The 21061-nt window shown below is 54.7% G+C and overlaps 1 protein-coding gene across 1 annotated transcript in view; it reads right to left on the bottom strand.

Moving 5' to 3' along the window:
- The window catches only part of SLC22A23 (solute carrier family 22 member 23), a 160220-nt gene continuing 139159 nt past the window's right edge, over window positions 1-21061 (bottom strand). Inside the window, exons 6-10 of the mRNA XM_045551598.1 lie at window positions 16619-16721; window positions 13797-14029; window positions 12438-12470; window positions 11230-11353; window positions 1-598 (exon numbers count right to left, since the gene is read on the bottom strand). Of these exons, the coding sequence (XP_045407554.1) occupies window positions 241-598; window positions 11230-11353; window positions 12438-12470; window positions 13797-14029; window positions 16619-16721 (851 nt within the window). The 3' untranslated portion in view covers window positions 1-240. The remainder of the gene's footprint in view (window positions 599-11229; window positions 11354-12437; window positions 12471-13796; window positions 14030-16618; window positions 16722-21061) is intronic.

Raw genomic sequence — 21061 nt, forward strand, 5'->3', positions numbered from 1 at the left:
TGACCAAAATAAATACAAATATTTAATGGCAGAAAAGAAAGTCACTGAAGGATTATTTCCAAAGAGTTTGTCTCAAGAGAATTTCCCCACACCAGTTGAAAGTCTTGCCACTGGCTGGCAGTGGCTACAGAGCTGGACTCTCCCACCCCGGCCACCGTTCGGTCCCTGGTCTGTAAACCTGTGCCCAAACTGCCCCAAACCGTTGAGCCTCGGGGGCTCCCTGCGGGATGGCACCACCAGCTACATGGCCTTCATGCCGTTGGCCGTGGCACCCTCGGGCAGCCCGTCGCCCGCAGCGGCCGCGTCGTGGAGGCCCGAGTAGTCCTTGAGCTCGGCGTTGGTGAGCAGCAGCGGCTGTTCGCCCTTCTTGTGAGGCAGCAGTGGCTGCCGCGTGTAGTGCTCCCCGTTGGAGATGTTCTCGGGCAGGTTCTGGTCCCTGCTCTCAGGCAGCAGGAGGATGCAGATGATGCAGATGAGCGTGCAGCAGGCAAAGATGATGTGGTGCAGGAAGTAGCCTTTCTGGTTGTGCAGGTCGATGATAGGCGCTGTCAGCATGCCGAAGCCCGCGCTGGCCAGCACCAGCCCCAGCCCGCCGCACCTGCAGGAGGAGGCACAACGCACAGGGTCAGCGCCCTTGGGGTCCACCCTGGCGTGCAGAGTGCCACCCTGGAGGGCTGGGCAAGTTCACGTGGGACCGGGGAAGCCCCACCTCTGCAGGGCCCCGGTGCATGCCCCGTCTCAGATGTCTCCAACTGAGCCCTGAGGAAGGCAAGAAAAGCTTCATCTTCCTCTGCCACACCCCTTTTAATAAAAGGATTTGTTCTGCAAAATTTGCAGTCAGTCAAAAGGCCGCACTTAGAGACCTAGAGGGCCACATTTCACCTTAAGGCCGCAGGTTCCCCACCCCTGGAAGGGTAGTGAAGACACATCAGCACTAACAGAGACTTTCTCCTTGTCATAACTGGAGAGACTGGAATATATATGCTAAAGCACAATAATTTCCTCACTGTGAGTTGATGTCCCATGTATTTCATAAAATTGTTCTGCATACCACCAGTGGAAACTGTCCCACCTCCAGGGATTGTGCCAGAAGTGTCCCCAAAATGAGGCTGTGCACTGACTGAGAGGAACCCACTGTGGTACTGAGCTCAGGGAGCACCAAGCCCAGGGCACGAGCCATTTGTCTCCACGCCTCTGCCCTGTGCGGGAGCCTCCCAAGGGCCCCACAGGGCTTGGCAGACGCAACACTTTAGAAATCCCTCGCAGCACTGGCCGCTCTGCTTTGGCCTAAAGACACACTCCTGGGGCTAAGGTGCGCTGTGGCCACCGAGAAAGCAGTGCTGTGCCAGGCTGCAGTGGGACTGCGTGCTCGGGTTACAGGCCAGGCCAGAGAGGGCTGCCTGGTCCCCAGTTCTGGGGCCTCACTGAAGGGGACAGGTGGAGGTGGTCTTGTCTAGAGGAAGGGGGAGTGGAGCTGTTTGCCCGGCCCCCGAGCAGCCCGCAGAGTGGACAGGGATGTGAACTTCAGTTGGTGTCAGGAAGAATCTCCTAACGGAGCTGGCTCAAGTTAGGCACCACCCTTAAGTGAGGAGACCTTTGTCCTTGGACTGCTGCGGCAGAGAGGGGCTGAAGGCAGGTCCCTGCAGTGGGTAGGCGGCAGGCATGTAACTACTTCTGACTAGTCTATGGTTCTCTTGGCTGACACCGTAGGTGGCTTCTAACTCACCAAAAGACTGTCCTACAAGGTCACAAGATACAAGATCAACATACAAAAGTCAATGTGTGTCTACATGCTAGCAACAACCCAAAAATGAAATTAAGAAAATTCCACTCACAGTAACATCAAAAGAATAAAATGCTTAGAAATAAATAACAAGAGATACAAGACTTGCATGCTGAAACTACAAAACATTGCTGAGAGAAATTTACAAAGATAAAACTAAATGGAGAGATGTTCCATGTTCAGAAATTGGAAGACTCAATGTTGTGAAGGTGTCAGTTCTTCCTAGATTGATCTATAGATTCAATACAATCTCTATCAGAATCCAAGCTCATTTTCTTCTTCTTTTTTTTTTTTTGAGAAAGTGATAAGCTGATCCTAAAATTTACATGGAAACGCAAAGGACCCAGAATAGCCAAAACCAATTTTTAGAAAGAACAAAACTGGAAGGCTGTCTTTCCAGTTTCAGAACTTACTGTAAAGCCAAAACTTACTGAAAGCCAGTGTGGTAGTGGTGTGTCAAAAGATCAGTGGAACAGAACAGCGAGTTTAGAAACAAACCTTCACGTTTATGGTCAACTGATTTTTGACAAAGGCAAATTCAATGGCAGGGAAAGGTATAGTCTTTTCAACAAGTGGTCCTGGGACAATAGGATATTCACTTGCGAAAGAATGAGGTTGGACTCTTTACATCACGTACAAAAATGAACTCAACATAGATCATAGAACCTAAACGTAAGAGCTAAAACTATAACACTACTGGAAGAAAACATTAGAGAAAATCTGTGACCTCGGTTTAGGTAAAGATCTTTTACATATGACCTCAAAAGCAGGATCTGTAGAAGAAAAATCTCATCAGTTGGACTTCACTGGAATTAAAAACTTCTACACTTAAAGACACGTACTTAAAAAAAGAAAAAGAAAAGCCATAGACTAGGAGAAAATTTTTGTGAAGCATGCATCTGATAAAGGACTTAGATCCAGAATACATAAAAAAGTCTTAGGCCGGGCGCGGTGGCTCACGCCTGTAATCCTAGCACTCTGGGAGGCTGAGGCGGGAGGATCGTTTGAGCTCAGGAGTTCGAGACCAGCCTGAGTAAGAGTGAGACCCCCGTCTCTACTAAAAATAGAAAGAAATTATATGGACAGCTAAAAATATATATAGAAAAATTAGCCGGGCATGGTGGCGCATGCCTGTAGTCCCAGCTACTCGGGAGGCTGAGGCAGGAGGATCGACTGAGCCCAGGAGTTTGAGGTTGCTGTGAGCTAGGCTGATGCCACGGCACTCACTCTAGCCCGGGCAACAGAGCGAGACTCTGTCTCAAAAAAAAAAAAAAAAAAAAAAAAAAATCTTATAATTCAAAAAGAAGACAGATAACCCAAGTAAAATTGAGCAAAATATTTGACAAACAGTTCTCTAAAGAAACGACACAAACTACAAATGTCCAACAAGATGAGAGATGTGCAACGTGCTTAGTCATTGGAGACATGACATCAAAGCCACAGTGAGGCAGCACTTCACACCTGTGGGGATGATGACTCAAAGGGACAGAAAATCATACGTAGGAGTATAAAATAGTGCAGCCACTTTGAAAAACTGGTTGGCAGTGTCTTAAAAAGTTAAACATAAACTTTTGTACAACCCAGCAATTCTACTCCTATGAAACAAGTGAAAAATACGTCCGTACAAAACCTTACAAGCAAATGTTCGTTGCAGCATTATGACTTGGAAACGATTCAAATGTATATCATATGTAATGGAATGTTACTCATCTATAGGAACAAATGAGTTCAGTCAGGCTCCAACACAGATGGCTTTCGAACCCTGACGCTAAGTGATCGTATGTTTCCATTCCCATGAAATGTCAAAAAGGCAAATCTACAGAGACAGGAAGCAGATCTGCAGTAGCCTCAGGGACAAGAGACCCACTGCAAAGGGGGACGACGGAGTTTTTGGGGTGCTGGAAAAGTTCTATGACTGGCTTGTAGCAGTGGTTGCACAGCTTTACACATTTGCTGAAAGTCATTGAATTGTTTACTTAAAATGGATGAATTCTGTGGGGTGTATAAATTATGTCTCAGCAAATCAGTTACAGAAAACCCTAAAACTTGCCACCGTGGGAAGGGGGCTGGGCTTTCTCCTGGCACAGATCGCACAGCTTCCAGGCGGGCAGCCACCCAGAAAGGCCCTGCCTTTTCTTCCCAAGCCCCCAGGGCCGGCCGCGGGTCCTGTCCCACTGCCATGTGTGGCCGCCCCAGGGCCTCCGGCCTGCTCTTCCCACCGTGGGCCCGGGTCTACTCAGGGCTTCGCTGTCAACAGGAGGGTGAGAGAGAGCCCTGCCTTCAAGACCTGCGGCCCTGCCCCCACAGACCCTCGCAGACCAGTCCTGGGATTGGGGGGGAGACTGGACTGGAAGGGGACCCAGGCAGGGGCCCCTGGGAAGGGAGGATGGGGACAGGCATCCTGGGGCCCCCAGGTGGCCATCTTAAACTGGACATTCCGGTCTATGGGAACCACAGCAAGAACTACAGATTCGGAACCCTTTTTCTCACAGAGTGGAATGTAAGAACGATAATGGTGTGTGTGGAGGGGACAATGGGTGGTCTCCCGCCCCTGCTTGGTCGTGTTTCATAACAAAAAAATAGAAGACACTGCTCCCTCCCCTTAGAAACGGCCCCCCACCTTTGTAGACTGCATTCAGCCGTCTGCGGCTGCACCAGGCCCAGGAGGGGAGGGGCTCCCTTGCCTTCAGGCCCAGGGCTGGGTGGGCACAGGGCAGCCCCACCAGGCACATGGCCCTGCGGGGCACTGTCAGGGCCTGGGAGTCGCCGGACTCCTCCCTTCCCCAGACCCCTTCCTGTCCAGCTGCCTTAGTTGTCCTCTCCTAATTGGTACATGTCCCCCACTTAGACTTTGCCCACTACTGCCAAAGCGGTTTCCTAGGACACAGAACTAACCGTGCCATTCGCTTGCCCAGAGCCCTTCGATGGCTCCTTCCTGCCTGCAGGTCCTGAGACTGCACCTTCCCTCCCGCTACTCCTGGCCTAGGGGACCCTCGGCTGTGCCATCGCTCACTCGGGCCCAGCTGCGCTCCCGCCAGGCCATCTGGCTGCGGAGCTGCCTCACGCGTTTCTGGAGGGAGACTTGCTCATCTTGGGGTCCCCATGCCAGGCATGATCCCCGCCACAGGGGCTTGATGGATGTTTCTTTGATTAGATGACTAAGACAGGGGCGGTTTGCCACGGGCCTCCCAGCCTCGGGCAAACCCAGACACATGGGACCAGCCCAAAGTGAGCTGCAAACAGACCTCGGCCACTCGGGTGGGGGCGCGGTGGTCGGGAGCACAAGTTCTGGAGCAGCTGGAAACGTGGCTCCGCCACCGACCAGCTTCGCCTCCTGAAGCCTCAGCCTGCGCCTGTGAGATGGGGGTGACAAAAGCTCTGACCTCCAAGTGCTGGGAAGGTTAAAGAGCTAACGTAGCTATTAATAACACGGGGGCAGGAAGAGCCATGGGCTGATTCCAGGGGCTGGTGATGTGCAGTGAGTGCTGGGGGTGGGCAGACAGCAGGGGCCACACCCGACTGCAGGGTCCGGGGAACGGTCAGGTGTGGGAGGGACCGGAGCTCAAGAGGCTCAAGAACTGGGAGGTGAGGAGGATGAGCCTCTCCCGTGGGCCCAACGCCTCCAGGCATGACAGGGAGGCCCAGAGGTTGGCAGAGGGTGCCGCAGCCACTGCAGCCCTTCCGCCTCCCGGCCGGCCAACCCCCGCTCACTGAGTCCTGCAGACATTGCTTCCTCACCCTCTTGCTCACTAGGTCCTTTAAAATCTAGCCTCGCTCCCTCTCGGTGCACACTCAGTCCCTCCAGGGCCGCTGTGTGTGGCTCTGGGCCACTCCCCGAGAGTCCCCGGTCTGAGTCGGTTCAGAGTCCAGGCCGAGCAAGCTGCAGGTCCCAGCCGGCTGAGCCCGCCCTCCCTCCTTCCTGGGTGCTCCCACCATATCCCCAGGACACGCTGGGATAGCCCAGAGTCACTCCCGCGTTGCATGTCTGTGTGTCTCTAACAGACTTCAGAGGTTTTCAAGGCCAGGGCCAAGTTCTACTCAGGCCGCTCCCTCCAGCACCAGCACAGCCACCGCCCGAGACCCCTGTGCACGTGCTTGGCGTTGCAGGCAGATTTCCAGGGTGGCCCAGTGATGCCCGCCTCCCAGCACTCGCACCCTTGTGCCTTGGGTGTGGGCTGGACCTCAGGGTACAGGGTACAAGTAACTTCCTTCTTACTGGTAAAATACAGCCACAGTAATGAGATGTCCCTTCCATGATCAGGTTACAAAAGACTGTGACTTCTAGCAGACTAGTGCTGGCTTTGATGAAGCAAGCTGCTATGTTGAGCGGGCCGTGTGGCAGGGAACAGAGGTGGCCGCAAGGAACGGAGACCCTCAGTCCAACAACCTGTGAGGAACTGGGTCCTGCCCATCGCTGTCTGAGCTTGGTGGTGGGCCCTGTCCCAGTGGATGGCAGCCTGTGAGGGACCCTGAGCAAGGGACCTGGTGAGCCGTGCCCAGACTCCCGACCCACAGAAGCTGTGAGATAATGAATCACAGCTTAGTGTGCTGCTCTAAGCCACTAGGTTTCAGGGCAATTTGTTATCACCCCAGTGAGTGACTGAGTTCCCAGTCATGGAACTAACGTACCCAGTGAGTGACAGAGTTCCCTAGCCATGGAGGACAACAGCCAGCCACCTCTCCCTCAGGCTGTGGCAGTCACGGGCACTTTGTATTAGAAAGTCCTTGACCAAGGGAGGTGGGGCCGATCTCAGCATCGTGCTGCTGGGCCCCCAGGCAGACAGGCGAGGCAGAGAGATGATCCTGTGGTGTCCCCAGATAACCACCCCTTCCCAGGCAGAGAGTCCCCGACCACCTTTCAGAGACACCCCGCATCTTTCTGTCAGTGCTTTTTCTCATGCCTGTCCTTACTAGTCTCTGAGCCCTTTGAGGACGAGAATTACTTTCCAGAACATGAACAGGCACACACTATCTGTGCTTAATGAACACTGGATGCTTGCGGCTCACGCTGGCTGCCTAGGTGGGAAGGTCAGCTTGCCCAAGCGACCAGGACAGGTTAAATATAGACGATCACTACACAGAGCAGTGGGATCCGATCCATCTGTAAGATGGATAATGCGAACACCTAAAATAGCCATTCGGTCTCTCTGATATATTTGGCCCCTACAGGAAGCCACAGGCTGTTGCGAGAGTGGATCAGATGCCAGGAATAACGGACGCATTTGGGTGGGGCCTTTGATACCAGTAAGACATCATTTCCCCCGAAACCTCCCTGGTTTCCCCCCCACACTCGATGACAAGCAGCGAGAGGGACTCCCTCGCTCGGGTGGGGGCTGCTGCACAGGACGGCAGATGCAGACCTCGGGAGGGCAGGCATGGCGCCGCTGCTGGAGGGCAAAAGTGACTCAGGTGGTGCCAGGTGAACTACGTTGTGTCGATCTATTGTGTCAGTCATGCGATAGATGTGAAATGAAATGAAATGTATATAATTCTAATCCTAGCCCTCTGGGAGGCCGAGGCGGGTGGATTGTTTGAGCTCAGGAGTTCGAAACCAGCCTGAGCAAGAGTGAGACCCCGTCTCTACTAAAAATAGAAAGAAATTATCTGGCCAACTAAAACATATATATAGAAAAAATTAGCCGGGCATGGTGGCACATGCCTGTAGTCCCAGCTACTCGGGAGGCTGAGGCAGTAGGATCGTTTAAGCCCAGGAGTTTGAGGTTGCTGTGAGCTAGGCTGACACCACGGCACTCACTCTAGCCCAGGCAACAGAGCGAGACTCTGTCTCAAAAAAAAAAAAAAAAAAAGAAATGTATATAATTCATAGATCATTAGAAAAATACCTGCATAGACCTATATGTGTGTATGCAATACATGTACACATGCATATGTAATATGGGATATATCTGTATAGAGTTCATTTCTTTACCCCCAAATGCAGACTTTGTGCATTTTCTGCTTTTCTCCAGATTGCCACGAGAGGGCAGCACATGCCCACGTTGGCGAGTCAGGGACCCTCTGTTCACAGATAAAGGAGGGTCAGAAGTTCTGCTTCCACGTGCTTTAGGAGCACAGACATTTTAATACCCACTGGATATCTTTATTTTACTAGTAATAAGATCTAAATAAGGGTGGGAAGACTGACGTACAGGCAGACTATTAGAAGTAGCAAGCTTGAATTAAGAATTCCAGAAACTTCACATTGTTGTTAAATGTGTGAACGTCACCATCTAGCATTTAAACACAGGAAACAAACCTCTCATTTTTCATTTCCTTTTTTAGATTACTTAATCTGTCCTTACTACATGTCTGTGAAGTCAAAGATGAACAAATATTTGTACCCATTTTTTACAGAAATAAATGTGACTGCTAAAAATATCCAGATAGGAATAATAACATCCACTGTCATCGACGGAGGCCTTGACATGTTCCCTCTCCCTCTGTCTCTCTGCTCACCACCACGGAACCAGGCAGGTGTGACTGGTCTATTTTAAGGCAAGGAAACTAAAGCTGCCGAACAACCTGCCCAAGGTCACACAGGGAGGTGGCCCCGGGGTCACAGCTGCTCCATCTCCCTCTTCCCTCCGCTGGCGCCAAGGCCCCAAGCTCCAGGCTCTTGGCCACTTGTCCTGCCCTGGGCTGTCCCTTATCCTGCACGGTTCCTTGGTGTGGCAATGTCACAGGTGCGGCCACATGGAATACGTACTGGTTTCTTGTCTGTTCTTTCATTGTTATCAAATGTTAGATTTTTTTAAAGATACACATTTTAAAAGAAGTTAAACAGGCTGGAAATGCCACATTAAACACGATTCATCTCAGCCCTTAGGGTGCCTACTCTCGAGGCAACATTGGAGCAGGGGACCCACATCAGGACCCGGCTCAGGGAGGCCAGTCTGACTGTGACCTAGAAAGGGCTGGCCCACCAGCAGGGGATGGCAGAGGGCCCTGGGGCCCCAGGGAGACATTACGTCGGACAGTGACACCAGCACGAGCACCTGCTTCCCCCCTCACCCGTCCCCTTCCAGAGGGGACAGGAAGCCCGTGCAGGCCTCAGGGGTGCCTGGCTGCAGCTTCCAGAAGGACAGTGGGCAGAAGATGTGATCTGCCACAGAAAAGGCACCAGCTTCTAGATCCACCCAGGACTCCAGGCCACTTCTGCCCACACCAAGGGCAGAGATGGGTGCTGTGGGACACAGGCAAAGCCACCCACCTCCTGAAGTGTTAGCGGTGGATCTAAGCAGCAGCTGTGCATCGGCTCATGAAGATGCCACCTGGACCATGCGCAGGTGGGAGGCAGCGGCTCTCTGCACCATGAAGCCCAGGCAGAATCTCAGGAGACAATGTTTAGTTTACTCCGCTTCACCCCTGCCATCCCCAGGGCAATGGATTTCCGCAGGCTTTTGTGCAGAAAAGTTCTTGTTTGTTACCAGTCAGTCCTGGCATCTTAATCTTTGCTACTGTTCTTATTCGGAAGAATTGTCTTTAATACAACATTGCAGAAAAAGGCTAGTTTTGCATTAAGCAAGATGAAGCTCACAGCCCCAGGCCGCCCATGCTGGCTTAGCTTGGATTTATCTGTGTGAAGTGGGGGGATGGCAGGAAAGCCCATTTCCACCCGGGGACTCCACGGGAATTGTGCCTGAGTGTATTCGCAAGGAAGAGCCGTGGCCTCCTGGCGCGGGTGAGAAGGGCTCACGGCAGGAAGAGTGATTCATCAGGGCACTAGACCTTCCTCCAGCCTGGCTGGGGGCCCCTTTGGACTCGGTTTCCTTTAATCCTCTGCAGGTACAAAAACATCACCAAGGGTCAAATACTTTTTCTGGTTTGTCATCTTGGCAAGCTGAATCTGAGAACGTATTTGTTGAATTTCTATCCCCAAATCTTTCCAGGTTTGCATCAAAGAGGAAAAGGACAACACATCTTCAGTCTAACTTGCTAAGCAAGATCTAACAACGAATAATGAGGCCAACTACTGCCAGAGTTGAGGGGTGTCCCCTGCCCCTAAATGTACAGAATCGTGCAAAGGCCGTGGAAACGGGAAATGCCGGAGGTCTGACTGTGACTTCTACTCTATTGAAAAGAATCATTTTTGCTGTATTCTCGTATAAAGGAAGGAAATTTAACTACGTGAAGGAAAGACAGAGTGAGCTGCTGTCTGCCTGAGCTACTTTCCACTGCACGGACGACAGAATAAGCTCCGGACTCGCCTCTTCACTGTGGCTTATGCAGAAGGTAGAAACAGGACGAATTACTTGGCACTTAATTGCTTTTTTTCCCTTAAACACACAATACTTTGGCATTTTCCTACGGGAACTCAGTAGCTGCCAGGCTTGGCTTGTGTTACAGAAATGCAGTAGAATGAATCAAAGAGAGGACGTGTGAAGATGCTACTGTCACCTTGAGCACGGGAAACAGGGAAAGGACGGAAGTCCGCGAGCTGCCGGCCTGTCCCCACAGTCCCCCCCCCACCCCCCCGCCCCGCACCACAGGGGCTAAAACATCAGCCTTTGCACCTCCGCCTTGGCGGGACGGCCTCTCCTTCCTCTCCGACGTGGTCATCATGCTGACTTCTGGGTTTAGCCTCATGGCTGAGTGACTGCCGACTCACGATTTACATTGTGCAAAAGCATGTGCGTTAGAAATGCTAATGACGTTTCTATAAAAAGCTCAGTGTGGGATATAAATCAAGATAAGCTCTTCAATAAGTCACAAACAATATTAGGAAAATGGCCTGGCTGCAGCTGAGTGATGCTCTCACATAGAGGCATGTCCTTTATTACACTACAACCGTAGTAACAGCACCTGGTGTGGAGCATCCGTGAACCGCTACCCAGCGACAGCACCAGGGAGGACTTAGCCTCACGTTACAAACTAAAACAAAAGCCGCTACGCACCGGTCAGTCACGGCCTTCAGGGAGGTATGGACTGACGGCAGACGCGGGGACGGCCGGCTGTGCTGTCCCTACCTGGCCCGGCGCCCAGGCAGAGCGGGCTCCCAGACACATGGCCATCTAGCCGGCTGGGCTTTCTCTCTGTGAGGCCTCCTTTGCATTAGTGACATCAACTCCTCAGGCCGGTAAAAGATAAGGCTCTTTCCACGTCCTTTTTGATTTTGAAACAGCTGTGTGGCGAAGCCTCGTGGAGGAGCTGGCAGCAGGGTCAGCCTGAAGCGGGCCCAAGCGATGTGCTTGCCCTCCTGCTGCCCAGCCGCTGCCACATTTCCTGGACTCTGAAAAGCTCCGGGAGGGAGCCCAGGGTCAAGTTCTCACCTAACTCTCAGGTGCCTCGGGGTCAGGGCGAAGCGGCCGTCTTGGCCTTGGGTCAGGAACCCCACGTGCCCAGCACGCCGCGCACCTGGTCCAGGAGCCAGGGCGGGCAGCGCGGCAGCCAGGGGCTCACCTCCGAGTCCTGAGAAGAAACGCCCGTGGGTGCCTCCCATCACTCACCTTATCACTGTGGGGGTGATCTCTGCACAGAAGAACACGCTGAGGCTCCCCACCGCGTGGGAGGCGAACATGCCCACGATGGAAAACGCGATGGAGAATTTGTCCTTGATGCTGTCACTCATCCCTGAGGGAGAATGGGAAGAAGGGGCAGTGAGCGTGAGCAGAGGGAGAGAGGAAACCAGGCCGGGTGGGAGGGAGGCCTGGGGCTACACCGAGCCGAGCGGCTCTGTCCTCCCCACTGCCTGGTTTGCAGGTCCCTGGGGGGACTGGCAGCACCTCCGGGCCTGGGAGCCCACAGCCCCCCGGCACAAGGCGTTGCTGGGCTCCTGCCACGCCCTGGTGTGTCGCGCATGCCTGAGCTCACAGCAGCCCCTGTGAGAACTGCTCAGCCACAGCCATGCCAGGCAGGAAGGCAGGCTGGTGTCCCCCAGGCCACAGCACGTCCCTTTGCCCGGCCCCTGTGCTTGCTCCAGAGAGCCCCGGCTGCTTCAGGCCCAGGTTTGAGCAGTCCAGCCCGGGGGACAGGGAGTCTGGGTCTGTGTTGATTTGAGGAACAAAATCTCAAAAGCCCAAACAGAAGAATTTATGGGCCGGGAGGGAAAGTGCTCCACCATCCGGCACCTTGTCAATGGCACGAGGGCACGACCTCTCAAGAAGGCAGCGTCTGGCACAGTGCAGAGGCATGCCACTAGGCTGTTCAGCTGGGGCGCCGCTCAGCTCCCCCGGGGGATGGGCACGGGCTTGGGGCAGGCCAGGCAGGGGTCACAGCAGCATGGAGGTATTGAGGTGCAGGGCAGTGGCTCTGCTGTCCCCTGTGGTCGGAGAGCAGCAAGCTGGCGAGAGTCACAGTGGGCAGCGGCTTCCCTGGCAGCCAGACAGCCAGGCCCAGCATGCCCCGGCCCTCTGATCGTGCCCAGGCACTGTCCGAGAGACAAACTGCGTCGGCGCCGGTGCCAGGGAAGGGGTGAAGGCATGCGAGCCAGGCTGTGCAGAGCGGGAAACACAGGCGCCCCTTCTAGGGGCAAGAGGGAGTCAGGGAATACAAACGTATCCTTATAGTGTCCAACCTACGGCCAACTTCAGCTGCAATTCTGGGAGGGCAGGGAGGGGAGGAGAGAGAGGAGATGGAAACCACAAGTCTGTGAGTCTTTGTGAAAATGCCTGCGGAGATGCAGTCCGCGCCGGGACACACAGCTGCATGGACCCACCTGAGTCTGGGTGCTGGCTGTACTTCCCGATCACTGGCCCGCGGACACGGCGCCACCCAGGGAGAGAAGGCGGGAGGGGGAGAGAGCACGTTAGGTATGGAGTCATTGCAGCCTGTTCCCACGTGACTTGTTTCTAAGCAAACTCCCTTCCGTGTCTGGGTTGGCGCCAGCCGCCTGGGCAGTGGAATTCACACTGGACTAAACAAAGATCTTTTTGTTAGGAAGGGAGGCCTAAAACCCTTCTGGCCTCGGAGCCTGGGGGGAAAACGGAACCCTTCACAACAGAGACCCCAGCGGATCCAAAGGGCACAGATTTCCTTGCACACAAAGCTATTCGAGGGTCACCGCGGGCCTGGGCTTGGGGAGCCCTGCAGGGTGGACCCAGCAGGCGGCGTCTCCGCTCACCCCGGCTCTGCTCCTCGCAGCGACTGCCGTGTGCCCAGGGTTCTGGTGCTCCTGCTCAGGGCCAAGAGGGCACTGGCGACCTCAGGGCCAAGGCACCCTGCCCACCAGGGGCTCGGGATGTGGGAGATAGACACCGTTTCTGTTGTTGGCTACAGCTGAACATCTCCCAGCAAGGTGTGGAACGCGTAAGAACTTTGCCCAAGCTAGAGAAATTGTTCCTGAGTTTGAAACTAGCTACTCTATGATCCAGTCTGCACAGAAAGGGCGCTGTGGTCTGGCCTGCGACAGGACACTCATCAGTCTGGGGCCGACAGCGGGGTTCACCTTCCCTGTGAAGGAGGGGAGGGCCTGGTGGTTTCGCTTTGCCCGCATCGTCCTGGGACCCTGCCTGGACAGGGAAGGCGGCTCAGGGGTCCTGCTCGCTCGTGCTGTGCTCTGGGCCAGCCGGCAGATGCCACGGTGGCTTGCCACACACAAAGTAGGGGTCTGTCGGTGAGGAGCTACACGGAGCATGCCAGGGGGCTAGATGGACCCTCTAGTTTTGCCTTAGGTTATTTTGAACCTTCACTGAGAAATTCTTTGGTCCAAAGAGAGGCTGGTGAACTTGGGACCATCTGCTGAAAGTGCCCCAATGTGAGAGTGTCAGAACAGCTCTATTTCCCTCTTAATGTCACACGGAAGAAACAATCCTTTGTTTTTCTGTCACGCGATGAATCACACAGAAATAGTCTGGCATCAGCAAAGGCAGGCCCCCAGGACTCCGGGGAGTCAGGTGCAGCGGGGCAGGAGGGGGAGGGAAGGGGGCGGGCCGCACGGACGCTCTGATTAGAGCCCGGGCCTTCCCGAGGCACTCTCTGCCAGCTGCTGATCTCGGAGTGACCACTCGAGTCTCACCAGCCCTTTCAAACACCCGCGGGGTTCGCCAGCTCCCCTCCCCGGCACCCGGCCACTCACGGTTGAGGAGCCCGAGCTGCAGGAGCGAGGCCAGGGCGGTGAGGATCATGAAGAGCAGCAGCCCGCCCCTGCGCCCCAGGAACCTGACCACCACGCACATGGCCAGGCAGGACGCCAGCGCGATGCTGGCCATGGTGTAGTAGTCGGCGTAGAAGTTCTCCAGGAGCGGCACCTTCACCTCGTGGCCCATCATGCTCCTGGCGAAGCAGTGGTGGATCCCGAACCCCGTCAGCCTGTGGAGACACACGGGGAGGGCGGTGGGTGGGCTGTGCCCACTCGAGGGCCGCCCACCTCCTGGGGCTCCCTGTGCCGGGTGACCAGGAGACGGAGCAGCAGCTCAGCCTGCCACAGACACGCAAGCCGCTACCGTGCACGGACCCGCCACAGGGCAAGACGCAAGAGAGACGGCCACAGAGGAGTGTGAGGCGCACGGCCCCGTGGGGTCCACCTTCCCGCTCTTCAGAAAGCTGTGGGCACAAGAGCGATGAGGCCTTTTGTTCAAATTCGACCTGTCACGGGAATCTAACATGTAAGATGAAGCACTGTCCCTGCGCTCACTTAACCCCAGGCAGCACCGTCACAGCCACCGTCACAGCCACCGTCACAGCCGGGCAGAGGGCGTAGAGGGGCTCGAGGTTCTCAGTGGGTAAGTGACAACCGCGAAGACATACAGCCTGTCCGGACCTCTGCCTCTCCATCGGGCACTCAGGCTCTGGAAGGCTGGCGACCCCTCCAGAGAACCACGTGCTCCGCCCACACCTGCCACACTCGCCAGCACGGCCTGCCAACGCCAGGCAGGAGTCAGGCCACTTGATCTTCAGGAAACTTCCTCTCCTTTCTTAACTTCTCCCTGCGTCCTCCCACTTCCCCGTGCCAAGCCTCTTCACTGCCCCACAGGAGCAGATAAACCTGCTGGGAACACGTGTCCACTCTGGAAAACAGGACTGAAAACGTGTCTGGGCACGCGCAGGGAGGCTGCTGGTGCCCACGTCCGCGGGCATCTCCAGGTCTGCAGGGTCCTGTCGGGGTGGCCACGTGTGACGCGCCGGCTGTGCTGAGCGCCCTTGTTACGTCCCTGCTGGTGCACATCCCAGAGCTACAAATTCCTCTCTCTCAGTGCCCTTCGTGCTTCAGGGAAATCTAAGTGCTTTTCATCCCACCTTGAGGATACATCGAGGTCGGCTGCAGCCGACCCCACCCTGCAGGAGGAAGCCGCCCCTCTGCCGAACGAGCCCCTCTCCACCGGGGAAGCACTCAGCACTCAGCAGTCAGCAAGGACTCCACTCGGGGAGCCTCCTGGGGTCCAGATGAACCCCTCTTCCTCCTGGCCTGCTGAGACTGCAGGTCAGTTTCCACCTTTTTGTTCTGGTAGAAATGGAAGCACTCTGACCACAACAGGTAATTTGAAGACAACAAAACCAGAGAGATTGATTCCCTCTGCCCCCGACAGGAATCCTCAACATGGAAACCCGCCGTCTTGTCTATGTCAGATCTTCATGTTTGGAGCAGCCATTCAACTCCTAATCGTGCCATCAGCCCAGCCAGCGCCTGCCCGTGCCACAGCCGCGCTGGGCAGGGAAGCAGGGCTGTGGGGCCTGGGCCTGGCCCCCGTGTGGCTGTGGGGCCTAGGTCTCCTCATCTGTGGGATGAGGCTGCACATTAGATCCAGGCCCTTCCATCACTTTGGCAGTAGAACCCTTTGGACCCCTCCCAGATGCAATTCAGTCTGGAACCCCAATATGAAGAGCTGATTACATGGAGCGGCTTTGACAGAAATGGCCGTGGGGGTAGGTCCCAAGCCCGAGCCTCTCTTTACCAGGCAGCGGCCCTGAGACCTTTCACAACATGTGCAATAACCCTTGTGACCTCTAACCCCAAATGAGGGTAAAATCCCTTCCCTCCCCCACCTAGATGACTCTGGACCCTGGTCCACCTTGCACTGTCAGGGAGGGCCAGGGTTATTGAGACAGGAGCCACCTTCCAGACACACACTGAGCCCGTGACAGGGGCTGCCAAGAAGCTGCTTGAGCGATGCCCCCCGCAGGGCCCAGCAAGCCGCGTGACTGGGAACAGCAGCAGGGGAGGGGCTTCTCGAGGACAGGGGGCCCACAATCTGGGTACAGGCAGAGCCACTGCAGCCTGACCCACCACAACCCGAGACTGTCCTGGGGTCAGGCCCCTGGCCAGGCCGGGCTGCGGGTCTAGGGGGACAGGGCCTGCTGCAGGCAGAGGGCACAGCTATTCTGCAGCCTGGGGTGAGGGGCCGGCCGAGGCCTGTGGGTCTCAAATCCCCTCTCCCCAGGTAGGGCCTGCAGATTCCCACCTTGGAGCCTCCCCCACTGTGCAGCTGAGACGGTACAGGCATGAGTACCTTGGCTCCCTCTGGACTAAGTGAGAGGCGCGTGGTGAGGAGGCCCTGTGCACGGGGCGTACTCAGGCTGGGTACAGAGACCACTGAGAGCTGCTCTCCTGAAATGCAGAGACGGTCTCCTTCCAAGGAGGTCTCCGTGTGACCCAGCTTGGTCTCCTGCCTTCTTCCTGCCCTTGCACTTGGGGACTTCCTGCACTGTGCCTGCCGGGGCCTGGGCTGGGGCGCCTGACAAGTGCCAGCTTTTGAGGCTTCCTGGAGGGGGTCGCTATCTCTAAGCCCACGTTCCCCTGCAGACCCACTGTTAGGAAGCTCCGACAGGGCCTGTCACCTCCCAGGGCCCTGCCCAGGCTGCGATTCCAAGTCCAGCTGTGGGGGGAGCGGGGCCCTGTGGCCTCCCTGCTGCCTGCCCTTCCCACCCTGCACCCCACCGGCACGCGGCCCCCCGACTCACGAGTTCACACACAGGACCACGATGTTCTTCCACAGGTTCCGCGTCCCCACCACCTTCACGATGCAGACCTTCTTGGGCCTCCGGGACAGCTCCTTCTCCAGCTCTGCAGAGAAACAGAGCCCGTGACCCCGGGCAGGCGCAGCCACAGGCCTGGTTCCCCGACTCAGGCACCACGGAAGGGGGGGAAAGTCTTTTTTTTTCCTGTAAGCCAGGGGACAGGGTCTGGGTTTCCAGGACAGAAATGTGCTCACAGGAGCCCGGCTCTGTGGTTCAGGTTCCCCTACGATCCGGGGAGGGAGCCGGGGCACAGCATCACGGCAGTTTCCATCGCAAACCCGTTTTTCGAAACCAGGCAGGGTACACACAAATAAACAAATGGGGTAGACGCATTTCACTCTTGTCTGAGCGCAGAGCTAAATGATATTCCAGGTTCCGGAGGCCTAAGTAGGCCCCGGGCAAATCTAAACAAGCTGTCTGTTCCTTACAGAGTCTGTGCCCGTCTGGGAGAGCGGGTCTCTGATGTGTCCCTGAACCCTGCGGGGCAGGACTTACCCAGCCTGTAGCCACTTCCGTTGGAACTGTCCTTAGAGCACATGAATCTTTGACAGACAGTAAGTAAATGAGTGTGTACACGTATATACACGCATATACACACATTCACATGTGTGTGTATATACGAATGTTTTAGTTAACAGTCAAAAGTATCTGGGAGCAGAACCTGACAGACAATGTTCTGGCTCCAGTGGACATGACCAACTGTGAAGTTGTGAGACCAAGTTTCTTATAAGGCTCAAACCAGCTCTGAAAGCCGCTCTGAACAGAGTCCAGCAGCGCTCCGGTGTCGCGGTAACCAGGCCAAGGAATGTACGGAAGTGCTGGTGCTGATTTGACAATTTCACAGGGAAGATCAAAACCAGGAAAGGCCCAGCCTCCAGCAGCTGTCTGCCTGCACTTCTGGGACAGGAAGGCCACACTCTCAGCCTAGTCCCCTCCAGTCCCCTCTGCCCTCCTAGCTTGGCAAGTCCTTGTAGAATAATCCCTGACCAAAGAGTTAAAAAAGAAAAAGGAGGGCCAGGCATGGTGGCTCATGCCTGTAATCCTAGTAATTTGGGAGGCCGAGGCGAGAGGATGGTTTGAGGCCAGGAGTTTGAGACCAGCCTGAGCAACATAGTGAGACCCTATCTCCACCAAAAAAAAAAAAAAAAAAAAAAAACTGAGAACTCTTCAAGACTGTCAAGTCATGAGAAACAGGAGAGGCCAGGGAGAGTGAGGACTGATACAGTCCTGGAGGGGCCCAGGCTGGGGAGAATCATTCACAGGGTGCCGGTAAGGGCTGGAGTTTGGTTCGGAGCAGTGTTCCAGCATCAGTTTCTTAGTTTTGACAAACATATGGTGGTGATATCAGATGTTAACAATGGGAGAAACTGAGTGAGAGGCACATGGAAATTCAGCAACTTTCCTGTAAATCTAAAATTATTCTAAGATAAGATATTTATTTAAAATAAAAAAGTGGTGGGAGTGGGGAGGCCGTGGCCTGCTGAGGAAGCCGTGGGTTCTTGGAGACGTCCAGGGGCCGGGGCTCCTCCCCGGGTGGCAGGGGCTGTGCCACTCCCCCCCCACCCCCTTCCTGCCATCCAACGGCAGGGGGGCCACAAACCTCACTCCTTACGGTTTGAAGGAAAAACATGTTGCTTAACAATAGGGGTTTAGGAATTTTTTATTTAAACAAAATTTTTTTGGACTCAGTATCACCAGCCAGGCCATAAAAGGGAGAAGGAAAACCTTTCCTTTGTCTGAGTGACACTGTGCCTCCTGAGTTTCCGGAACTTTTCTTCCTTCTCATATTTCGGTGCAAGACTGAGGTCTGTGTGCGAGCCGTCGGTTGTCGGTCCACAGACCCTCTCAGGGGCCTCTGAGGTCTCGTGGCCTCGAAGTCCCTTCAGCAAAAGTAGGCTGATTTGACTTAGACACATACTGTCTATGGTTAAAAAGACTAAATATTCTTAAAGACCTTGGAAATATTATGGTTAACAGAAAATCCTGGATACGATGATCTGAGTATTTTCCCTATTATAAAACTAATCAGAAAGCAATTGCAATAGCCACTCTTTCTCACCATGGAAATTTTCCAAGAAGAAAATTTAAATGTCCATTAGCCTATTTATGTAAGTTTAATGTCATTTTTTTTAAAAAAGGCTCAAATTTAACTTCTAATACATTACTGCATGTGAAATGTGATGTTAAAGAAGCTATAGCAATTGCATGATGACTTGAGTTTTTAAAATAACATTAAACCCTAGAGCCCAGTCTAAAGAATTGACTGCAGTCTACAGAGGTAACTGCATTATTCTAAATGGAATGAAATTAACCTTTCCAGGCCTATTGATATGTTCTCAGGGACTCCGTTACTCACGTCACCAGCCCAGGACAACACCACGAAACTCCCGCAGCCCCAAGTCTGTCCCTGGATACATACAGTTGCCTCCTACAACAAGCTCTGCCTTGCAAGACACATTAGATGATTTTGAGACCTCCTAAGGCAACTGAATCCAAGAGGCCTTTTTGCATCTCAAGTTGTCCCATGGAAATCTAGGGAGTTTTCTAAACTCCCCGTACATGGAAATGAAAGCAGCGACGGGGAGCCTGGCGGATTGACCAGATCTGGGTCCTGGGATGACACCGCTAAGCACATCGGCCTCCCACGTCCCTTCCCAGATGCTTCAGCCCTCTTGACTCACAGCCATTAGAAAAATTTCCGACCAGAAAACAAATAGAGCTACTTAATGTTGATGAGCCAGGTATGTCCGACTCCGCCCTGGGCCCCTGATCCTTTGCATTTGCACGGATCCCTGCAGGGTCGCCCAGGTCTGGGTGCCGTGGGGGCCTGAGCAGCCCAGGTGGAACCCACTTCTTGCTGGGCCCTCGGGAAAGCTGTGGACTTGCTCTGAGCCCAGCTTCCCTTCTGGCAGGCGGGGCAAGCGCTGCTGCGAGGACCAAAGAACACGGCCAGGCATCCCAGAGCATCCGGGGCGCACAGGGAGCACGTGTCCCTCCAGCCCTGGGCCTGGCAGACTCAACACCTGCTGGTTTCTAGCCACCGACTGGGGGAGGGAGAGCTGGCCCTGCAGACCCCCTGGAAGGGGGGCACGGCCGCTCCGTACCTGCAGATCTGGGTGTGAGAGGACAGCGGTGGGAGAAGGCAGGACCAGGACCAGGCTTGGGAGGAGCAGAGGAGACACGCAGAGGGGAATGAGTTTGTGCGAGTGGGCATGGATAACCTGGCTTTGCTGCTGTCCGCATGGACGATGCTAGTGTCCTAGAGGTGAAGCTGCAAAGCATCAGTTACAGAGATGGAAACCAAGAAAAGACAAAAAGAGGAGGAGGACAGAAAGAGAAAGAGGAGGAAGAAGGGGAGGAGGAAAGCCTCTGTCTTTGCCACAGTCACTGAAGGCTGCAAGGAAGCAGCTCTGAGGCCCCAGCCCGTGTGCGTCCGTAGGGAAGCCGCCTGTTCCCGGCAGCCCTCGCCCCCCAGGGCCATTTAGAAGGGGGCGCCTGGTCACTGGAGTAAATGTGCTTTGAAAGCGAACAGGAGACTAAGATACGCGAGTGTCCACAGAGATCTTATCATAAAGTCACCTCAGACACCGGTCTTCAGAAGCTAGCCACATTTTTGACAACTGACCCGGCACTGCCGATTTCGGGTGCTGTCCCTGGAGGCACAGGCTCCACCTGATGAGCTGCAGCCGTGAGCTGTGGCAGGTGCGTGCAGAGCAGTTAGGAGCAAGGACGCTGGGCCGCCCGCCTGTCTCAAATCTTGGTTTTACCGCTTAACGAGTGGCGTGACTTTGGGCAAGGTACCTAATGCTGGGGACGTTGAGGTGGCCTGATACACAGACTCTCTTGTCACCTCAGGTTCTGAACAGATTGGCAAGACAGACTTAGGCAGGTGAGTGCAAAACCCAAGCTCCATTACTGCTGAGGGCTGGGGGAGCCCCAGGCAGCGTGAGGCGGGGGCACCTGAATCATGCAGACTCATCTTGCGTCCTGGCAACTCGGCAGCAGGCTGGCTGGGGACAGAGGACGCCTGCTCCTGCACGTGGTTCATCCCCCAGGAGAGGAAGAGGGGAGCAAGTCTGCTCTCTCTCCCCTGGGGCTGGCTTGACACTGAGAGCTCCTTTCCCACAGAGGGGACATGGGGAATCGCTGTTCCCCAACACTCTGTCTGTCTGGGCCCCTCTTCCCTGCTTACAGTAGGGAGAACGGGGCTCTTCCTCACAAGGCTCCGATGTGGATTAAATGCACGTAAAGTGTTTTCTCCCCAGGCCTGGCAGAGTCACTGCCCAATGACTTGCTGCTTGTCTTACCACAGGTTGAGCATCCCAAATCCCAAAATCCAAAATGCTCCAATGAGCATTTCCTTTGAGCATCATGTTGGTACTCAAA

The sequence above is a fragment of the Lemur catta genome, chromosome 5 (assembly GCF_020740605.2).
Source record: "Lemur catta isolate mLemCat1 chromosome 5, mLemCat1.pri, whole genome shotgun sequence".
Lineage (NCBI taxonomy): Eukaryota > Metazoa > Chordata > Mammalia > Primates > Lemuridae > Lemur > Lemur catta.